Source organism: Choloepus didactylus, chromosome 1, assembly GCF_015220235.1.
Source record: "Choloepus didactylus isolate mChoDid1 chromosome 1, mChoDid1.pri, whole genome shotgun sequence".
NCBI lineage: Eukaryota > Metazoa > Chordata > Mammalia > Pilosa > Megalonychidae > Choloepus > Choloepus didactylus.
Window position 1 is genome coordinate 245,916,367 of NC_051307.1, and position 23,350 is coordinate 245,939,716.

Here is a 23,350-nt window from a genome sequence, read left to right on the forward strand (position 1 = left end):
AAACTGACAAGCCCCTAGCTAGACCAACAAAGTCAAAAAGAGAGAAGACCCATATAAACAAAATAATGAATGAGAAAGGTGACATTACTGTGGATTCCAAAGAAATTTAAAAAATTATAAGAGGATACCATGAACAACTGTATGGCAACAAACTGGATAATGTAGAGGAAATGGACAATTTCCTGGAAACATATGAACAACGTAGACTGACCAGAGAAGAAACAGAAGACTTCAACCAACCCATCACAAGCAAAGAGATCCAATCAGTCATCAAAAAACTTCCCACAAATAAATGCCCAGGGCCAGATGGCTTCACAGGGGAATTCTACCAAACTTTCCAAAAAGAACTCACACCAATCTTACTTAAACTCTTTCAAAACATCGAAGAAAATGGAACACTACCTAACACATTTTATAAAGCTAACATCAATCTAATACCAAAACCAGGCAAAGATGCTACAAAAAAGGAAAACTACAGGCCTATCTCCCTAATGAATATAGACGCAAAAATTCTCAACAAAATACTTGCAAATCAAATCCAAAGACACATTAAAAAATCATACACCATGACCAAGTGGGGTTCATTCCAGGAATGCAAGGATGGTGCAGCACAAGAAAATCAGTGTATTACAGCACATTGACAAATCAAAAGAGAAAAATCAAATGATCATCTCAATAGATGCTGAAAAAGCATTCGACAAAATCCAACATCTCTTTTTGATAAAAACACTTCAAAAGGTAGGAACTGAAGGAAACTTCCTCAATATGATAAAGAGCATATATGAAAAACCCACAGCCAGCACAGTACTCAGTGGTGAGAGACTGAAAGTCTTCCCTCTAAGATCAGGACCGAGACAAGGATGCCCGCTGTCACCACTATTATTCAACATTGTGCTAGAAGTGCTAGCCAGGGCAATCCGGCAAGACAAAGAAATAAAAGGCATCCAAATTGGAAAGGAAGAAGTAAAACTGGTATTGTTTGCAGATGATAAGAACTTATATCTGGAAAACCCTGAGAAATCGACAACAAAGCTACTAGAGTTAATAAATAAATTTAGCAAAGTAGCAGGATACAAGATTAACAAACGTCAGTAATGTTTCTATATGCTAGAAATGAACACATTGAAGACACTCAAGAAAAAGATACCATTTTCAATAGCAACTAAAAAAATCAAGTACCTAGGAATAAACTTAACCAAACATGTAAAGACCTATACAAAGAAAACTACATAACTCTACTAAAAGAAATAGAAGGGGACTTTAAAAGATGGAAAAATATTCTATGTTCATGGATAGAAAGGCTAAATGTCATTAAGATGTCAGTTCTACCCAAACTCATCTACAGATTCAATGCAATCCCAATCAAGATTCCAACAACCTAGTTTGCAGACTTGGAAAGGCTCATTATCAATTTTATTTGGAAAGGGAAGATGCCTCAAATTGCTAAAAGTGCTCTAAAAAAAAGAAAAACAAAGTGGGAGGACTTACACTCCTTGACTTGGAAGTTTATTATAAAGCCACCGTAGTCAAAACAGCATGGTACTGGCACAAAGACAGACATATTGATCAATGGAATCGAATTGAGAATTTGGAGATAGACCCACAGATCTGCGGCCAACTGCTTTTTGATAAGGCCCCCAAAGCCACTGAACTGGGACATAACAGTCTTTTCAACAAATGGGGCTGGGAGAGTTGGATATCCATATCCAAAAGAATCAAAGAGGACCCCTACCTCACACCCTACATGAAAATTAACTCAAAGTGGATCAAAGATCTCAATATAAAAGACAGTACCATAAAACTCCTAGAAGATAATGTAGGAAAACATCTTCAAGACCTTGTATTAGGCAGCCCCTTCCCAGACCTTACACCCAAAGCACAAGCAACAAAAGGAAAAATAGATAAATGGGAACTCCTCAAGCTTAGAAGTTTCTGCACCTCAAAGGAATTTCTCAAAAAGGTAAAGAGGCAGCCAACTCAATGGGAAAAAATTTTTGGAAACCATGTATCTGACAAAAGACTGATATCTTGCATATATAAAGAAATCCTACAACTCAACGACAATAGTACAGACAGCCCAATTATAAAATGGGCAAAAGATATGAAAAGACAGTTCTCTGAAGAGGAAATACAAATGGCCAAGAAACACATGAAAAAATGTTCAGCTTCACTAGCTATTAGAGAGATGCAAATTAAGACCACAATGAGATACCATCTCACACGGATTAGAATGGCTGCCATTAAACAAACAGGAAACTACAAATACTGGAGAGGATGTGGAGAAATTGGAACTCTTATTCATTGTTGGTGGGACTGTATAATGGTTCAGCCACTCTGGAAGTCAGTCTGGCAGTTCCTTAGAAAACTAGATAAAGAGTTACCATTCAATCCAGCGATTGCACTTCTCGGTATATACCCGGAAGATCGGAGAGCAGTGACACGAACAGATATCTGCACGCCAATGTTCATAGCAGCATTATTCACAATTGCCAAGAGATGGAAACAACCCAAATGTCCTTCAACAGATGAGTGGATAAATAAAATGTGGTATATACACACGATGGAATACTACGCGGCAGTAAGAAGGAACGATCTGGTGAAACATATGACAACATGGATGAACCTTGAAGACATAATGCTGAGCGAAATAAGCCAGGCACAAAAAGAGAAATATTATATGCTACCACTAATGTGAACTTTGAAAAATGTAAAATTTATAATGTAGAATGTAGGGGAACTAGCAATAGAGAGCAATTAATGGAGGGGGAATGATAACCCAATAAGAACAGACAAGCTATTGTGGGTAAATTTAACATTCTGGGAATGCCCAGAAATGACTATGGTTTGTTAATTTCTGATGGGTATGGTAGGAAGAAGTTCACAGAAATGTTGCTATATTAGGTTATTTTCTTGGGGTAGAGTAGGAACATGTTGGAAGTAAAGTAGATATTTTAGGTTAGTTGTCTTTTTCTTACTCCCTTGTTATGTTATGGTTTGTTTGAAATGTTTTTTTACTGTATTTTAATTTTTTGATATAGTTAATTTAAAAAAAAAAGTTAATTCAAAAAAAAAAAAAACAATGAAAAAATATGCAGAGCCCCCTTGAGGAACTGGTGGAGAATTCAGGGGTGTCGGGCTTCCCCACCTCGATGATTGCTGCTGTGCTCACAAACATAGGGGACTGGTGGTTTGATGGATTGAGCCCTTTACCACAGGACTTCCCCTTGGGAAGATGTTGCTGCAAAGGAGAGACTAGGCCTCCCTATAATTTTGCCTAAGAGCCTCCTCCCGAATGCCTCTTTGTTGCTCAGATGTGGTCCTCTTTCTCTAGCTAAGCTAACTGGGCAGGTGAAATCACTGCCCTCCCCCCTACGTGGGATCTGACACCCAGGGGAGTGAATCTCCCTGGCAACGTGGAATATGACTCCCGGGGAGGAATCTAGACCCGGCATCGTGGGATGGAGAACATCTTCTTGACCAAAAGGGAGATGTGAAAGGAAATGAAATAAGCTTCAGTGGCAGAGAGATTCCAAAAGGAGCCGAGAGGTCACTCTGGTGGGCACTCTTACACACAATATAGACAACCCTTTTTAGGTTCTAATGAATTGGAATAGCTAGCAGTAAATACCTGAAACTATCAAACTACAACCCAGAACCCCTGAATCTTGAAGACGATTATATAACAATATAGCTTATGAGGGGTGACAATGTGATTGGGAAAGCCGTATGGACCACACTCCCCTTTGCCCAGTGTATGGATGAATGAGTAGAAAACTAAGGGGAAAAAACAAAAAGGGCACCCAGTGTTCTTTTTTACTTTAATTGTTCTTTTTCACTTTAATCTTTATCATTATTATTTTTGTGTGTGTGGTAATAAAAATGTTCAAAAAGTAATTTTGGTGATGAACGCACAACTATATAATGGTACTGTGAACAACTGATTGTATGCTTTGTATGACTGCATGGTATGTGACTGTATCTCAATAAAAATGAATAAAAAAAAGAATGAAGGAGACTAATTACAGCCTCAGAAAATAAAAATTAGGAATTTTTCATCAACAGATATCCCCTAAAACGTGGCTAAAGGAAGCTCTTGAAACAGAAAGGAAAAAGAAGAAATCTGAGAACATCAGGAAGAATGAACAACGGAAAGAGAAAAATATAGGTAAATTCAATATATTTTCTGTCTATTCTAGAGTTTTCTGAATTATGTTAACAGTTGAAGCTCAAAGTATAACACTGGTATAATGTGGTTCACAATGTATGCAGAGAAAATATTTTAGACAATTATATTATGAATGAGGGAGAATAAAGGGAATTAAGGAGATGTAAAACTTCTATACTTTGCTTGAACTGCTAAAATGTTTATACCAATAGACTGTGATAAGTTATGTATGTATAATATAATACTTAGAGCAACCACTAAAAATCTATATGAAGAGATAATCAAAAGTACTATAGAAAAATCAAAATGGAATTTGAATAATTTGTTCAGGTAACCCAAAGAAAGTAGGGAAAAGAAAACAAACAAAAATAGAGGAAACAAAGGTACATCATGCACAGAAAAAAGGTACATCATGCACAGAAAAAAAAAAAATAGAGGAAACAAACAGAAAACAAAAACTAAAATGGAAGACATAAGCCCTTACATATTAATACCTCAACAAAATATTAGCATACCAAATCCAACAGCATATTAAAAGAATTACATGCCACGACTAAGTGGAATTTATCTTAGAAATGTAAAGGTAGTTCAATGTAAGAAAATCAATTAATGTAACATACCACATTAATAGAATGAAGGAAGAAAACCACATGATCATCTAAATTGATACAGAAAGGGCATTTGACAAAATCCAGCACTCTTCTTAATAAAAACACTCAGAAAACTAGGAATAGAAGGGAACTTCCTCAATGTGATAAAAAACATACATGAAAAACCCATAGCTAATATCATACTCAATAGTGAAAGACTGAAAACTTTCCCCCTAAGATCAGGAACAAGAAAAGAACATCTTCTCTCACCACCTCTTTTCAACATTGCACTGGAAGTTCTAGCTAGAGCAATTAGGAATAGACATTTGAATAGATATTCTCCAAAGAGGATATATAAATGTCCAGTAAGCAGCACATGAAAAGATACTCCAAATCATTAATCCTACGGGAAATGCAAGTCAAAACCACAATAACATACCATATGTGTGTGTGTGTGTGTGTGTGTGTGTGTGTGTGTGTGTGTATCTCCTGTGGAAGACAGTTTAGTGAGTCCTCAGAAGGTTAAGTTACCATATGACCTGGCAATCCCATTTCTAGGTATATACCCAAAAGAATTGAAAGCAGGGACTTGAACAGATATTTGTACACCAAAGTACATAGCAGCATTATTCACAACAGCCAAAAAGTGGAAGCAACCCAAGTGGCTATTGACGAATGGATAAACAAAATGTGATATATATGCACAGTGGAATATTATTCAGCTGTAAAAAGGACTGAAGTTATGATACATGCTATGATGTGGGTCACCCTTGAAGACATCATGTTGAGTGACATAAGCCAGAGAGAAAAGGACAAATATTGTATGACTTCACTTATATTAAATAACTAGAATATGCAAATTCTTAGAGACAGAAAGGAAGTTCCATGTTACTAGGGGTGAGTTGGGGATGGCAAAATGGGGAATTATGCTTAATGAGTACAGAGTTTCTGTTTCAGGTTATTGAAACGTTTCGGAAATGGATGGTGATGTTGGTAGCACAACATTGGGGATATAATTCATACTACTGAATTATATACTGTACTTGAAAGTGGTTAAGATGAAAATTGATGTATATATGCTACCACAATAAAAATTTTCTAAAATGTAAATGGTCTATACATGCCAATTAAAAGACAGAGTCTTGCAGATTGGAAAAAGATGCAAAGGTATTATGCTGAGTGTAAAAAAGCCAATCTCAAAAGATCACATACTCTGTGATTTCATTTATATAACATTCTCAAATTGATAAAACTATAGAGTTAGAACAAGTTAGTTAGTTGCTACCAGGAATTGGTGATGGTGGGAGGCAAGGGGATAGATGTGACTATAAAGGGGTAGCATGAGGGAGATTTTTGTGGTGTGGAATAGTTGTATTTTGACTACAGTGATAGTTATATGAATTTATACATGTGATAAAATGGCACAGAATCATACACACACATTGTATCAGAGTCAGTTTCATGGTTTTAATATTGTCCTATAGTTGTGCAAGATGTAACTACTGGGGAAAACTGGGTGAAGGGGTACCTGGGACCTCCCTGTAGCTATCTTGCAATTTTCTTTGAATATATAATTATTTCACAATAAAAATATGTATAAATATATGTGTGTGTATGTATATATGTGTGTGTATGTAGGTGTATATATCCACTCTAAGGCACATCAAGAAGTCTCAGAACCCAGAAGACCAAAAGAAGATTCTGCAAACTTTGAGAGAAGGAAAAAACAGGACAGAACAAAGATTTGGGATTGAGAATGCTTTGGGCTTTTCAACAGCAACACAGAACAAGAGAAGACAACGGTACAGTGACTTCCAAAATCTGATGAAAATTTTTTAATTCCGAGAATTCTATACCCTGCCAAACTATCAATCAAGTGTGACAGTAATGATATTTTCAAACATATGAGATCTCAAAAAAATGATCTCCCATCAACTTTTTCCCAAGAAGCTACTATAGGATGTACTCCAGCCAAACCAGAGAGCAAGCAAAGCAAGAGACAGACATAGAATCCAGGAGACATGGATTCATCCAGGAGAGGGATAAGAGAACCTCCAGGATAACCAGCAGCACTGAACCAGGTCAACATCAGTGAGCATCTAGGTGAGTGCTGCTGCTGTAACAGGGAAGCCTGGAGGCTCCTTCTGAAGAGCCTCTGTGGGTGTAGCAGAGAGCCCTCGGGCTTGGTAGCTCCTAACCCTGTGACTCTAATCTCTTTCACATCTTGCAGTGAGATCCCGAGTGGTGAAAGGAGGAAGACAATCACGCCTCTTGCACAGGGTTGTTTGGAGGATTCGAGGTGACGGGTGTTGGGCAATTGGCTGGGAAGAGAAGGGGGTAACTGAGTTCCTCTGGCACCTTCTTACCTCTAGTTCATGAAAGGGCACAGGCTGTGACGGAAGGCAGGAGGCACACTTGATCCTTATGGTCAGGGGGTTTAACTGCTGCCTTTGCTCCTCATTCATGATTGGCCCTTCCGTTTTTAAAGTCAAAAAACAATCTAAAATGTTGACGGACCTCTCACTGCCATGACTCACAACACTTTGACATCCTGGGGGAGAAAGACACGCAGCATTAGACCTTTGTTCATGACAGCCCCAAAACAAGCACAGAGGGATAGAGCAACCTGAAAAGAGCCCATGATGAAATTACAATTAAAAGACGAAAACAGGGAAAAAACAAAAGGAATTGGGAATGATCTATCAGCATCCTGCCAGGGCTTCTCACACACAGGTCTCGTAAGTTCCCTAGGAGAATGTAAGCGGGGTGATTTAATTGTGATAATCATCGTTTTAGAAGTAATTTAAGCATTTCCGGAATCATCTAGGGTACACTAAGAAATACTGATGTTTGAGAGTGCTCGTGCCAGTGAGTCTGGTTTAATTGGTCTAGAATGTGGCTTGGGCATTGGGATTTTTAAAAGCATCCAGTTGATTTTAGAATCACTGTTCTAGAGCTGTGCTGTCCAATATGGTAGCTATTGCCACATGTAGCTACTTAAATTTAAATTAATTTAAATTAAATCAAATTTTAAATGCATTGCCTTTGTTGCAGCAGCCACATTCCAAATACTCAATAGCCATGTATGACTATGAGCTACTGTACTGGACAACACAGATACGGAACATTTCCATCATTCTGGAGGGTTCTATTGGGTAGAGCAGTTCTAGACAATTATTTTAAAACAAAAAGCCATTAAGAAAAAATAATGCCAGTGTCTACATTTGGTGCCCACTAGTGTCACTTCAGTGGTTGCAGTTTAATGAAAAAAAAGCATGGATACTAATGTAGAACATAACTGGGACATTTGTACCAAATACAAACCAACTGGTGGGGTAACTTGTGCTATGACGGTTTGGCAATAGTGCAGCTAGAGAAAGGGGTGGGCGAACTAAGACACTACGTGGCACATAGGTTGATATGAGAATAGTTTTCTTATGGAAGAAGTCCGTATGTTTTACCAGTTGGATAAATATGAATATAGATGCTCCCCCCCAAAAAATTAAAAAAAAAAAAAAGCCCAAATTTTGAAGGCGGAGAGGCATGGGTTCAAATTCCAGATCTGCTTCTTAATATCCATGTGACCTAGAACTAGTTAGAGCCTCTTTGAGGCTCAATTTCCACATCTACAAAATGGGGACAGATACTACCTTTCTTAGGGTAAAAGGGATTAAGAGAGATTATGTATGTGAGAGTGCTGGGGTCACTACCCAGCACACAGTAGGTGCTCAAAAAGATCAGGTCTATTCCTCTCAAAATCCTTGTAAACATATTTCTAGGGCATCTAAAAGCCAAGTCACTCATGCTAAGGAAGTGTCGTCACTTCCAAAACAAGTCGTGGCCCAGCATGGCCCAGCCTTGGAGGCGTGTGCTTCCTGGGGACAAATTTTAGTCTCTTTAGGAAAGCTGATCCATTAAGGCCATAACCAATTAGGATCTGTTTTTTATGGCATTGTAAGCCCTTTCATATAAATGACGGCCCAAGTTAGAAGAAATCCCCAGGACAAAGGTGTGCGCAAATCATCATGCAGTAATTCAGGAAGATGACAGCCATAATTCCAGAGCAGGGCTCCTCACCCTCAACGCTACTGAATTTGGGGCAGATAAATCTTTGTTGGGGGTGCTTTCTGTGCATGGTAGGATGTTTAGCAGCATCCCTGGCCTCTACCTCCGAGATACCAGTAGCATCTTCTCTCACACCAAAACATCTCCACATATTGCCGAGTATCCCCTAGGGGGGCAGAATTGCCCGAAATTGAGAACCACTGGTCCAGAGTGAGGGAAAAGCTGAGAGGGAATGGATATTTTTTCTGCACCCATAAATCTTAAGTTAATGTTATTTAACCCTCAAAACAAGCTGATGTGGACAATATCATCCCTGCTTTACAGATGGGGAAACTGAGTCTCAGGGGTGTTAAGGAATCATCTGCGGAACCAGGACCCAAAGCAGTCGTTGCCCCTCTGCTGTGTGATACCACCTCTTTTCAAACCAAGAATTCACTCCAAATAAGACTCTTTCCAGAATCCCTTTAGATTACTGGTCAACGAGTATTTACCACTTGACGTATACAAGATCTACATCCTAGTTTGAAATGGAAGGTGATTACCAAAAATATGTAATCTGGTTTTGGAACAGATAATCTTGTGCTATTATTTTATGGCAAAAGTCAAACCTACAACTGGCCCACTATGCCAAGGTCACTCTTGGTTTGTGACAATAAACTAGGAAATCTGTTTTCCCTGATGGGGGCGCAATGCCCTGGCAGAAGAGGAGCTGCCATCTCCACCCAAGCAACTTCTCGATCCAGCTGTGTGCAAGGTTCTGGGCTTCACGGCTGACATGCAATATCTTGTGCAATCCCTACAACAACCCTCAGAGGTGGAAATGACCACCCCATTTTACAGAGGGAGACTTGGAGAAAGCAGAGAACTCGCTGGCAAGTGGCCAAGCCAGGATCCAAAGTCTGTCACCAAAGCTTTTGCGTAGACAGCCAAGTGACACCATCATTACAATTCAGGTCAAGAAGGAAGGTGCAACGCCTCTTGGCTTCACCTTGGTGAAAACAGTCACTCGAGGCAGGTTGGACCATTTGAGCTGCTTCTTACTTTCAAAGCAAAATGAAAGAGCCGAGTCAGCCCAGACCCAAAGTGGAGCAGGTCACATGGAACTCACCCACCTTGAGGACCATGTCACCAAGGATTCTTGCTCAGAGCAACAGCTGGGTCAGAAACCTGATACTCATGGGGTACAGCGTGTGCATGGTAAGAATCTCTGGGGAAAGTTACTCACACCAAGCATAGTTACTTCTCTAGAAGACACCCCAATCCAGTCAGGAAGGACTAACTTAGGAGAACGCTGACTTTCAGAGAACCATTTAAAAGTGAAAACTAAAGTTCATAGTATTCCAACCAAATGTATCGACATCAACCCAGGACCTTGTATGGGTCACGATTTTCCCAATACTTGTGGAATTGAGCTCAACACTTTGATTTTTATGGGGTTTTGCCCTCCATTCTTTAAAAAGTTTGTTTCCCTCTCAAAAAAGACAAAAGACAGCTGGCAGACGGCACACAATCAAACTGCTGGGCAAAAAATTAAAACTAACTAGGTTTGAAATTATTTTCTCTAAAAAGAAAAAAAGGACTTTTTATTTCCATTTTGACCTTTTTTTTAAAAAAAAGTTAAATAATTTTTTTTTTGGATATCATAAATAGCTATTTGATACTTATCAAAATATAATAGGTCTTATAAAGCAAAAGAACTAAACCCCTGTTTTGCCACTGTGAGCTGTGTGGCCTTGGGTAAGCTACTTGACCTGAGTTTTCCTCACTGAAAAATGGTGGCAATGAAAATCGTGCACACAGACACTCACACCTGCCCCCAACATTGCCACCACCACTGCGACTTCATTGGGAAGATCAGAATTTGCCATGAGAAGTAAATTATCTGACATATGTAAGCTGCTTATCATCTAATAGACATTCAATAAAAAGACTCCCTTTCCTCATAGCCTTCACTAGATGATTTTGCAAACAATCTGTAGTAAAATGTTTATAAAAGTCAGCATCTTATTTCGCAAACCAAATTATGACATTTCTTCTTCTCACAGGTTTACTTGGACTTTGGGGTCAGACAGACCTGGGTTCAAATCCTGTTTCGTACTCAGTAGCTGTGTGATCTTGGGCAATTTGTTAACCTCTCTGGGTCTCCTTTCTTCCTCTGAAAGATGGAGACAATTACCCCCCACTCTCCTGAGGCTGCAGTGAGGATGGAGTGAAGTGGCACGAAGCAGGGACCCGCCCACCGTGAGTGTCCCATTGCTGAACATTCTGGCCACGTGTGACAAGACAACCAGAAACCTTTAGGCAATGGGTTGGTTACCTGCAAGGAGTGGCATCACTGCCAGCTGGATGGAGAAGATGCCCTGCTTCCACTGGCCTCCCAGCTTGGGGTCGCTTTCCTCTTCCAATCGAGATTTCTTCCTCCTTTTTTGGCTTCTCCTCTTTACCTCCAAATCTCTCCCTTTACCTGTGAAGTCGAAGGAGGGAAATAAACATCAAGAGAGCCCCTGTGCTAGCAGCTACGCTGCAGAGGTTAGGAGAGGGGCTGGGAGCTCCTTGAAGGCAAGGGTCACTCCTTGTGCTGCTGCCTCTTTCCAGCAACCAAAAGAGGTGCCTAAATGTTGGCAGCAGGCAGCTGTCAGCTGTACGCAGGCATAAAGGTGGGGGTGTCCTGCTCTTGCACCTGCTAATACTTGAGAACGTGAACCAAAGGAACTAAGCACAATGACATGACAGTGGATTGAAAGTTCTCCTCTGAGCCCACCCTTAACCATAGCCTAGGGTTAAGGTTTGGGCTTTGGAGTTGAACAACCAGAGTTCTAGAACTACCTCCCCCATCCTGCTGTGTGGCCTTGGGAAAGCACCTCAACCACTCTGAGCCTCAGCTGCCTCAGCTGTTGAATGGGTAGTGAGAAGAGAAATGAGCAAAAGAATAGAAGATGCTTAGTTTGGTACCAGACTCATATCAAGAAGAAAAGGGAGATAATAAGACATAATCCTATGGTAATTAAAACTAGGAGCTCTTGGTTCAGTGACATAATGACCAACAGGACAAACTAGAAAGCCTGGAAACAGCCACACATATAGGGGAACTGAATATATGGCATTTCAGATCAGTGGGAAGGGACAGACTAGTCAATAAATTATACTGTTTATCCATTTGGAAATATATGGAATTACAAGGCTACCACATATCATAAAACTAACTGCATACAAAAGATAGAAAACAAAACCTTCAAACTCATTAGAATCCCCAGGAGACTATATTGACATCTGGAGAGGAAGATTTCTTAAACATTACCAAAAGTACAAACCAGAAAGGAATAGTTAAATAATTTTTGTACAGAACAAGACCCCACAAATAAAGTAAAAAGATACACTATCAGCCCCAGTCTGTGGTATTGGTGATACATGTCACTAACAAGTCATAATTATCCAAAAGACATCAAAACAAAGCCTATGGATCAATAAGAAAAAAATTTTTAACCCAATGGAAAAATAAGCAAAGAAATATGAACAGGCAAGTCACATGAGAGGAAATAAGCATATGAAATGCTACTTGACTCATTGGGAACCAGGAATTCAATGTCTGCTGGTTCAGGGATGGGGATCCCGTGGGAAAAAAAGGAAATCTCAGGCACTGTTGGTAGTTGGTGCACTTGGAGAGGACCCTGGCCGCCTGGAGAGCCCGAGATTCCTTTTTTTTTCTCCATGTGATCCCTAAGGGGTGGTATCAAGGCATGTGTCCTACGCCCCAGCAATTCCACTGGGCAAATGCACCCATGGGCTTACGCACAGGAAGCTCACTCTAGCACCACTGGTGAGAGCGAAAAAGTGGAAACCACTCAAGTGATCCCCAGCGGAGGGCTGGATAGAAGAAGAATGGCAGGTCCATGAAACGGGGTACCCTACACAAGTTAGGATGGAGGAGCTGGAGTTATACCTATCGATGCGAATAAATCTCAGACATAAAGTTGAGTGTAAAGAGCAAGCTGGAGGAAGAAAGAGGCAGTATGAAATTGTTTCTGTGACTTTAAAAGAAATTTTGTTGTGGAAATGTACATATAACACTAAATTCCCCCCATTTTAACCACTTCAAGTATACAATTCATTTGTAACTTAAAAACAAAAATCAACACAATGTTGTGTGAATATGTGAAGGGAAGGATCAAACAATTTCTAAATTAGGATAGGGAATCTTCTCTAAAGGACTGGCTGCAAAGTGAGCTTAAACTTAAACTGATTGTACCGGCGATCTTTTCTTTCTTTAAACACAAAAAAAGGAGAAAAAAAGAAATGAAAGAAATAAAATATTAACGCCTGTATGTCTAAATCATGGGTACATCATTGTCATATTTTTCTGTGTACTTTTCCATGTTTAAAACATACCAAATAAAAAGAATGGTTTGGAAACACAAAATGCTTTAAGAACATTTTAAAAAGGAGGGAGCCCATTTAACCTGGAAAAGAGAAACCTCAGGGGAAGTTGAGAGGTGTTCTGATATGAAAGTGTGGACTAGTCTTTAAAGGACCTTAAAATCTGGAACTTGTTTTATTCCACTGTCTCTCATACTCAGAGTCTGACTCAAGCAGTAAGTTGCTGAACTAGAACCAAGTCAGTTTCAGGAAAAACTGATAATTAATTGACTGATTGATTGATTGGAAGTTAAGGAAATGATTTATAGCAGTTACAGACAAATGAATGTGACATGGGCCATCCCTGGCAGCAAGTGCACCAGCTCTAGAATTTTCCACCTCAATACTGGACACCCAAACTGCTTGTTGAAAAACTGGTAAAGAGACACATCTAAGCTGAGAATGAGGAGGTGGATTTAGTCGCTTCTAAGAATTCTTGTCTCTTGGCAGTATGTGACTAAGATTACATGCTTCTGCATGGGTGGTTCCTGCTGCCTGGGATGCTGTATCCCTCATTCCACCTGCCACTTAATTCTTTTTTAATTAGAGAAGTTGTGGGTTTACAGAACAATCATGCACAAAATACAGGATTCCCATACACCATTCTACCACCAACATTCTGCAGTTGGTGTGGAACATTTGTTATAACTGATGACAGCACATTTTTACAATTGTACCACTAACTAAAGTCCATGGTTTAACTTAGAGCTCAATGTTTGTGTAGTGTAATCCCATGGATTTTCTTTTAATTTTTTTATTCTGTTACCACATATACAATCTAAAATTTCCCCCTTTTAATCATATCCAGTTGTATACTTCATTGCTGTTAATTGCATTCACAATGTTGTGCTACCATCACTACCATCCATTACCAAAACATTTCCATCATTCCAAATTGGAACCCTGTAATTTTAAACCTTCACTTCTCGTTCCCTATCCCCACCCTGTCCCCTGGTAACTTACATTCTACATTCCGACTGTGAATTTACATCTTCTAATTGTTTCAAATTAGCGAGATCATACAATATTTGTGCTTTTTTGTCTGGGTTATTTCTTCCAACATGATGTGTTCAGGGTTCATCCATGTTGTTGCATGTATCAGAACTTCATTCCTTTTTACATCTGAATAACCTTCCATTGTGTGTATATACCACATTTTATCTATCCATTCATTGGTTGATGGAGACTTTGGTGGCTTCCATCTTTTGTCAATTGTGAATAGTGTCTCCATCAACATCAGCGTGAAAATAATTTGCTTGACTGCCTGCTTTCAATTCTTTGGGGTATTTACCTAGTAGTGGGATTGCTGGGTCATAAGGTAATTCTATACTTAACTTTCTGAGGAGCCACCAAACTGTCTTCCACAGCAGCTATACCATTTTACATTCCCACCAGCAATGAATGAGTGTTTCTATTCTCCATATCCTCTCCAACACTTGTTATTTTCATTTTTTAATAGCAGTCATTCTAGTGGAGATAAAATGGTACCTCATTATGATTTTGATTTGCATTTCTCTGATGGCAAATGATGTTGAGCATCTTTTCATTTGCTTTCTGGCCATTTACACATCTTCTTTGGAGAGATGTCCGTTCAAGTCTTTTGCCCATTAAGTTGGGTTGTTTGTTTTTCTGTTGCTAAGTTGAAGGATTTCCTTATATATTCTAGATATTAATCTTTTATTGGCTATGTGGCTTCCAAATATTTTTTCTGATTGTGTAGACTGTCATTTTACTTACATGATGAAGTCCTTCGAGGCACAACAGTTTTTAATTTTGATGAGGTCCCATTTACCTATTTTTTTTTCTTTTGTTGCTTGTGCTTTGGGTATAAAGTCTAAGAATCCAGTGCTTAACACAAGGTCCTGAAGATGCTTCCCTATGTTTTCTTCTGGGAGTTTGTAGATTCTAGCTCTTATATTAAGGCCTTTGATCCATTTTGAGTTAATTGTTGTATATGATGTGAGGTAGGGGTCCTCTTCCTTTTCTTTGCAAATGGAAATCCAGTTTCCCCAGCACCATTTGTTGAAGAAACTATTCTTACCCAATTGAGTGGTCTTTGCCACCTTGTAAAAAATCAGTTGGACATAAATGTGAGGGTTGAATTCCAAGCTCTCAATTCTATTCCACTGGTCCATATGTCTGTCTTTGTACCAGTACCACGCCATTTTGGTCACTGGAGCTTCATAATAAGTTTTAAGGTAGAGAAGTGTGAGTCCTCCAACTTCATGCTTTTTCAAGGTGGCTTTTAGCTATTTGGGGCACCTTACCTTTCCATATAAATTTGATGATTGGCTTTTTCATTTCTGCAAAGAAGGTTGTTGGAATTTTGTTTGGGATTGCATTGAATCTATAAGGTGCTTTGGGTAGTATTGACTTAATGATACTTAGTCTTCTAATCCATGAACACAGAATATCCTTCCACTTATTTAAGTTCCTTGATTTCCTTTAGCAATGTGTGACAGTTTTCTGTGTACAGGTCTTTTACATCCTTCATTAGATTTATTCCTAGATATTTGATTCTTTAAGTCGCTGTTGTGAATAGATTTTTTTTTTTTAATTTCTTCTTCCAATTTCTCATTGCTTGTGTACAGCAACACTGATTTTGGGATGCTGATCTTGTACCCCACCACTTTGCTGAATTCATTTATTTGCTCTAGGAGCTTTGTTGTGTAATTTTCAGGATTTTCTGTATATAGGATCATATCATCTACAAATAGGGAAAGTTTTACTTCTTCCTTTCCAATTTGGATGCCTTTTATTTCTTTTTCTTGCCTAATTGCTCTGGCAAGAACTTCCAGTACAATCTTGAGTAACAGTAGTGACAGTGGGCATCCTTATCTTGTTCCTGATCTTAGGGAAAGCTTTAAGTAGGATGTCAGCTGTGGGCTTTTCATATATATCTTTAATAATGTTGAGGAAGTTTCCTTCTATTCCTAGTGTTCTAAGTGTTTTTCTTTTTTTTTAATCAAGAAAGGGTGCTGTATTTTGTCAAATGCCTTTTCTGCATCAATTGAGATGATCATGTGTGTGTTTTTTTCTTCATTCTGTTAATGTGGTTTATTACATTAATTGATTTTTTGTATTCAACCAATATTGCATACCAGGGATAAATCTCACTTGATCATAGTGTATAATTCTTTTAATATGCTGTTGGATTTGGTTTGCTAGTATTTTTGAGGATTTTTGCATCTATATTCATAAGAGCAATTGGTCTGTAATTTTCATTTTTTGCAGTATCTTTATCTGTGAAGCCATCTGGTCCTGGGCTTTTCTTTGTTGGGTGGTTTTGATTACCGATTCAATCTCTTTAGTAGTAATTGGTTTGAGATCTATTTCTTCTTGGTCAATGTAGGCAGTCTGTGTGTTTCTAAGAATTTATCCATTTCATTTAGGTTATCTAATTTATTGGCATACATTTGTTCATAGCATCCTCTTATAGTCTTTATTTCAGCAGGGTCAGTAGTAAGTACCTCTTTTCATTTCTGATTTTCAGTATCTGTATCCTCTCTTTTTTTGGTCAGCCTAATTTAAGATTTGTCAATTTCATTGATCATTTCTAAGAACCAATTTTGGGTTTTGTTGATTCTCACTATTGTTTTTGTTTGTTTGCTTGTTTTCTATTTCATTTGTCTCCACTCAAATCTTTGTTATTTCCTTCTTTCCGCTCACTTTGAGTTTAGTTTGCTCATTTTTTTCTAGTTCTTCCAGTTTTGAGGTTATGTCTCTCATTTGAAGTCTTTCTTCTTTTTTAATGTAACATTTAGAGCTATAAATTTCCCTCTCGGCACTGCCTTCACCACATCCCATAAGTTTTGGTACACTGTATTTTCATTTTCATTTGCCTCAAAATATTTCCTGATTTTGCTTCTGATTTCCTCTTCAACTTATTGGTTATTTAAGAGTATGTTGTTTAATTTCCACATTTTCCATTTCTCCTTCTGCTGTTGATTTTTAGCTTCATCCCATTACGGCTGGAAAGTATACATTGTATGATTTCAATATTTTTGAATTTATTGAGACTTTCTTTGTGACCTAACATATGGTCTATCCTATTGTTCTCGTGCACTTGAGAAGAATGTGTATTCTATTTTCATTGGGTGCAGTGTTCTATATATGTCTGTTAGGTCTAATTGGTTTAATGTATCATTCAAGTCTTATACTACTGTATTGATCTTCTGACTAGATACTCTATCCATTACTAAAACTGGTGTGCTAAGTTCCCCTACTACTTCTGTAGAACCATCAATTTCTCCCTTCAAGTTTGTCAGTATTTGCTTCATATATTTTGGGGCACTGCTGTTAGGTGCATATGTATTTATAATTGTTACATCTTCCTGTTGAATTGTCCCCTTTATCAGTATATAATGACCATCTCTGCTTCTCGTAACTGTTTTTGACTTAAAATCTATTTTATCCTATATTAGTATAGCCACTCCAGTTCTCTTTTGGTTACTACTTGCATAGTATATTTTTTTCCATGCTTTCACTGTCAACTTACTTGTATCTTAGACTTCAAGGTGAGTCTCTTGCAGAGGGCATATGGTTGGGTCATGCTTTTTTAGCCATTCTGCCCATCTCTGCCTTTTGACTAGAAAGTTTAGCTTATTTACATTTAAAGTCACTACTGATAATACATTACTTTCTTTGTTCCCTTTGCTATTTAGCCTTTTTAAGTCTTATGCCATTTTTGTTCCTCACTTCTGTTAAAGCCTACTTTTATATTTATTTGCTTTTTTCTGCTGTACCATAATGAGTGCCTTCTCATTTCTATCTAGATATATTTTTCATCTGTTTTCCTTATGGTTACCATGAGGTTAAAATTTAACATCTTAAATATATAACCATCATATTTGATTTGATACCAACTTTACTTCAATAGAATTGTATTAGTTAGGGTTCTCTAGGGAAACAATGAGAGATATCTATGAATACAAGATTTATAAAAGTATCTCATGCAACTGTGAGTATGCATGCATCCAAATTCTGCACGGTAGGCAGCAAACTGGCAACTCCAATGAAGATGTTTGACGAAGTCCTCAGGAAATGAACTGGCAACTTCAACGAACTCCTCAGGAAATGCTTTGCTGATCAGCCGAAGAAGCAGTGAAGGTCCTCTATCCGTCTCGCTTAAGTCTTCAACTGATTGGATTAAATCCAGCCAACTGCATTCTCTCATTGTGGAAGACATGCCCTTTGTTGATGTCATCAGTCACAGCTGCAGCCAACTAACTGATGATTTAATAAACCAGCCTGTTGTTTTATTAACCAGCCACAAACTTCCTTGCAGCAATATTTAGGCCAGTCTTGCTTAAACAGACAGCTGGGTACCATCACCTGGCCAAGGTGACACACGTATCTAACCATCACAAGTATGTTCATATACTTTTCCTGTACCATTCTGTCCTCCCCCCAATTTTTTGTATTTGTTACCACTTAAATCTTTGTACATTTTATGTCCAAAAACCTAGAATTATCATTGCTTTTTTATGCATTTTTATTCTAGCATCTGTAGGAAGTAAGAAGTAGAGTTACATACCAAACAATGCAATACAATAATGCTGGCATTTATAATTACCCAAATGGTTATGTTTTCCACAGGTCTTTCTTTCTTCATGCTGCTTTGAAACACACTGTCTAGTGTCCTTTCCTTTCAGTCTGAAGAACTTCATTTAGCAGGTCTAGTCGTGATGATCTCCCTCAGCTTTTGTTTATCTGAAAATGTCTTAATCACTCCCTCATTTTTGTAAAAGAATTTCACCAGACATAAAATTTTTGGCTGGCAGTTGTTTGCTTTCAGCACTTTCAAGTATTTCAACCCACTGCTTTCTTGCCTCCATGGTTTCTGATGAGAAAGCAGCACTTGATCCAATTGGTACTCCCTTCTATGTAACAGGTAGCTTTTCTCTTGCAGCTTTCAGGACTCTCTCCTTGTCCTTTGTATTTGACAGGGTAATCAATATATAGCATAGTGCATTCCTCATGATTATCCTGTTTAGTGTTCTCTTATCTGCTTGGATGTGTATATTCACATCTTTAGCTAAGTTTGCAAAGTTTTCTGTCTTTACTTCTTTGACTATTCCTTCTGCCACTCTCTCTCTTCTCCTGGGATTCCCATAATGCATATATTGGTGCACTTGATGATTCCCATAGCTGTCTTAGGCTATTTTCACTTTCAATATTTCTTTTTTCTTTCTATTCCTCAGCCTGACTCATTTCAAGTGTCTTGTCTTCAAGTTCATTCTTTCTTCTGCCAGCTCCAATCTGCTCTTGAAACCCTCCTGGGCACTTTCTATTTCAGTTACTGTGGTCTTTAACGCCAGTGGTTCTGTTTGATTCCTTTTTAAAATTTCTCTTTACTAAGTTTCTCATATTGCTCATTCATTGTTCTCTTGATATCCTTTAGCTCCTGATATCCTTTAGCTCTTTCTCTGTACTTTCCTTCATCTCCTTGAACATTATTAAGATAATTTTTATAAAAGGCTTTGTTTGGTATGTCTACATTCTCATCTTCTTCATTGTCATTTTCTGTATTTTTATATCATTTCCTGTTTCTTTGTTTTCTTATACTCTTTTGTTGAACACTGTGCATTTTAATATTTTGAAATCTTAACTCTGGGAATTACTCCCTGGGATGTCTGTTTCCCGGTTTTGTAACCAGCTGGTGATAAGACAGGGATTTTCTTGAGCTTTAGCCCTTCTATCAGGAAGGTCTGCCCAAGGTGAATGCAATGTGCAAGATTTTCCCTGTTTTCCTGGGCCTCTGTCTTGTCTCAGGCTTTGGCTTCTTCTTATTTTGGAGTTCCCATTTACAGGAGTTTGGTTGACCCCTATGTTTCCCAGGAGACAGACCTCCCTCTAGCAGGTATTTGAAGCCCTCAGGCCTTTGTCCCAGACCGAAGTCGGCCTCTATAGATTCTTTTACACTCCTTTTGTTTTCTCACAGCTGCTTTTGCATGGAAGGCAAACTCGGGGAAGAGGGTCACCTCAGAGGGGATTTTCTAAAATCGGTCTTTCCCAGACAAAATGGCCAGGGACCCATGAAGACGGTTGCAGGCCAACTCCAAAGCGCCCTCGGAAGGGGATCAGGAGGGTGCCAAAACCTTCTCCAACAGCTCCTGAAAGCTGAGCTCTCTTGGCTTGCCCAGAAAATGCAGACTTTCGGCTAACTGTCCTCCGCAGCCCTAAGGAAGCCCTTGTCTTTAAATCTCCACCGCCTCCACTTCAGTCCAGAGGGCGTTGAAACAACAGCTGCCCGCAGGACCCAGTGATCCAAATCAAAAGCCATGACCAATGATCAACCATGCCCCCACCCCTGATCTTGGGGAAAAGGAATTTTCATGTCCTTTTCTGACACCATCAGGTACCCAGGAACTGGACCCTGTGGCAGCCTGCTGTGAGGGTGGGAGATGGGTGGGCTCTGCTTGCTACCGTGTCTAGAGAGCTATTTACAGGTTTGTGGGTTTTTTTTTACCATAATTTATCAGTCTTTTCCTCCTGCTCTTCCCTGGGTGCTGTACAGTGTTCTTCTGGCCACTGGGGTTTCAAAATAGTTGTTTCAGACAGTTCCTGCCTGTTAAATAGTTGTTTTGGTGGAAAGACTGAGTCCTGGAGCTCCCTGATCCACCATCTTCCCCGGAAGACTCACAATTAGTTTTCTTCTTTCAAGGAAGGTCCTTCCTTACCCCCCACTCTTTTGTGCTTCCCAAACACACCATGTACTTACATCTACCATGGCATCTATCACACAGAATTGTCATTATTTGTTTGAAAGTCTCCATTAGACACTAGAAATTTTCATGTTCCCTATATGTATAACACCACAGATCAAGTATCCCAAAATATTGATGGAGTGAGATGGGAGGCGATGGATGATTGGATAGATGGAAAATATAAGGCAGGGATGGAGGAAATGGATGGAACAGATCATGGGGATGAAGGGAAGGGATAATTTGAGATGGAGTGGATGGACATGATTAGATGGGGGACAGATGGAAGATTTTAGGGCCTGAATTGTGTCCCCCAGAGAAGACATGTCCAAGTCCTAATCCCAAGTCCTGTAACTATGACCCTACTTGGAAACAGAGTCTTCGAAGATGTGATTTGTTAAGAGGAAGCCAAACTGTATTAGGGTGGGCCCTAATCTAAAATAACTGGTATCCTTATGAGATGAGGAAATTTGGACACAGAGACAGACAGAAGGGAGAACACTGTGTGACAACAAAGACAGAGACTGAACCGCTGCAGCTGCAGGGCCAGAGAACACCAGGGGCTGTCAGCAAACACCAGAGACTCACAGAGGCAAGGATGGAGTCTCCTCTGAAGGTTTCAGAAGGAGCACAGCCCTGCAGACACCTTGATTTCAGACATCTGGCCTCCAGAACTGTGAGACAACGGATTTCTATTGTTTTAAGCTACTGAGTTTGTGCTACTTTGTTATAGCAGCCCTAGGAAACGATTACAGAAGGGAAGCATAGAGGGGATGATGAGGGAGGATGAAGCAGATGAGATGAGATGGAATGGATGGGAAGAATGGGTGGTAGTGATGGATGGATGGATGGATGGATGATGGGATGGGTGGGGAGAGATAGAAGAGATGGATGAGTGACATTTGATCACATGTCAAAGAATCTTTTGAATAACATCTGGTCATGTGTTAAAGGATCTTGAAGTATTCTGAATTTGAAATGTGCATATATCATATTTCTTTCAAGTGAAGTTATATGATAAAATTTCAAAATCCCATCCTAACTTACTTTGAGATTTTTGCTTTTCTAACATGTTTGTTAAGCTGCTAACGGATGATCTCTCAATTAATTCCTTTATCTCCATCATGGTTACTCCTCCTAAAGAAACATTTGTTCCTCTTGAAATACTCCTCCTAGAAAATTAACAAAAAGAGAAATTAATGAAGCTGAAAAAAACTGGGGGGCCATCTCTTGAGGAATCTATTTCCTGGGCTAAATGCAAACTGATAAAAAAGTGACATTGCATTCCTCTAACCCAATGAGTCTCAAATTTCAATATATATATTAATCACCTGGGGATCTTATTAAGTAAAATGCAGATTACGGTTCTTTGGTTTGGTAGGTCTCGGCAGGGCCCAAGTTTCTGCATTTCTAATAAGCTCCCCCAGAGATGTTGATGCTATTGATCTGTAGACCAGACTTTCCATATCAAGATTCTAAACAACTAGATAATATAATGGAAAATAAGATATTTTTAATAAAATCAATCAAAACTATAAAATATCTATGAATTCATTCCCAGGAATTATCCAGAATATCTATAGGAAAAAAAAATGAAGTCTGTTAAAGGACATTAGGGAAGATTTGAAAAAGGGAAAAGATATACCATGATCATGGATGGGATAACAAAACAATGTACACATTAATTCTTCCCAAATTAGTCTGTCAACTCAATTCAAATACAATACAAAATCAAGATTTTTTAAAAAAATGACATGTTCTCATGGTTCTTTCCACTCCATTCCCCAAAACCACCAGCTAAACTTCCATTCTACCTGGTCCCCACATTGCCCAAGGAACCTCCTTCTCAAATAACTACACTCACGGCAGGAAAACATACAGCCTTAGGAGTGGGAAGGGGTGGGTGGCAATCCTGGCTTTCCCAAGAAGTCTGGTCCTATGACTTTGTGAAAACCACTTAACCACTCAGTCTCCTCATGTAGAATATGGAGACAGTTACACACCACCTCACAGAGTGATCGTTCTGAGGTTTAACTGAGATAAAGCATGCAGGCAGCATAGTGCCTGATACACGTGTGCTCACAAAACAAGCTTCCCCTTCCCCGTTCTTTTAGTTTCACCTGGATTGCATGACTTCCAACCTAACTGGAACTACTACAAAGTCCATATATAACTCACGGTGGAAGTCTATAGGGCCAGTACAAGAGGGGCCTCCATTCCCACTCCCCGAAACAGTAGGGGTCCAGTCTTACCGAACTGTGCCAAAATCATCCACTTTGAGTGACTTTTCATTTTCCTCGCTGTTCTTGGGAGACGTTTCAGGCTCTGTTTGGTGAGAACCTAATAATATGTATTAGCAAGTATCCCCAAGCTTCTTGCTCCCATACCAGTTCACTAAGAAAGGAGGGCAG

At 39.0% G+C, this 23,350-nt stretch overlaps 1 protein-coding gene across 7 annotated transcripts in view; it reads right to left on the minus strand.

The window, feature by feature from the left end:
* The window catches only part of CFAP92 (cilia and flagella associated protein 92 (putative)), a 146,162-nt gene that overhangs the window by 95,306 nt on the left and 27,506 nt on the right, over nt 1–23,350 (minus strand). For 5 of the 7 annotated variants that reach the window (XR_005211618.1, XM_037802898.1, XM_037802870.1 and 2 more), the window contains 4 exons: nt 23,192–23,279; nt 21,987–22,111; nt 11,138–11,284; nt 7,122–7,306 (listed from right to left, as the gene is read on the minus strand). Coding sequence is in view for 6 of the 7 variants with exons in the window: in XM_037802898.1 (XP_037658826.1) it covers nt 7,122–7,306; nt 11,138–11,284; nt 21,987–22,111; nt 23,192–23,279 (545 nt within the window). In the remaining variant the exon portion in view is untranslated. The remainder of the gene's footprint in view (nt 1–7,121; nt 7,307–11,137; nt 11,285–21,986; nt 22,112–23,191; nt 23,280–23,350) is intronic. The other 2 variants (XM_037802890.1, XM_037802916.1) reach the window with 2 other exon arrangements.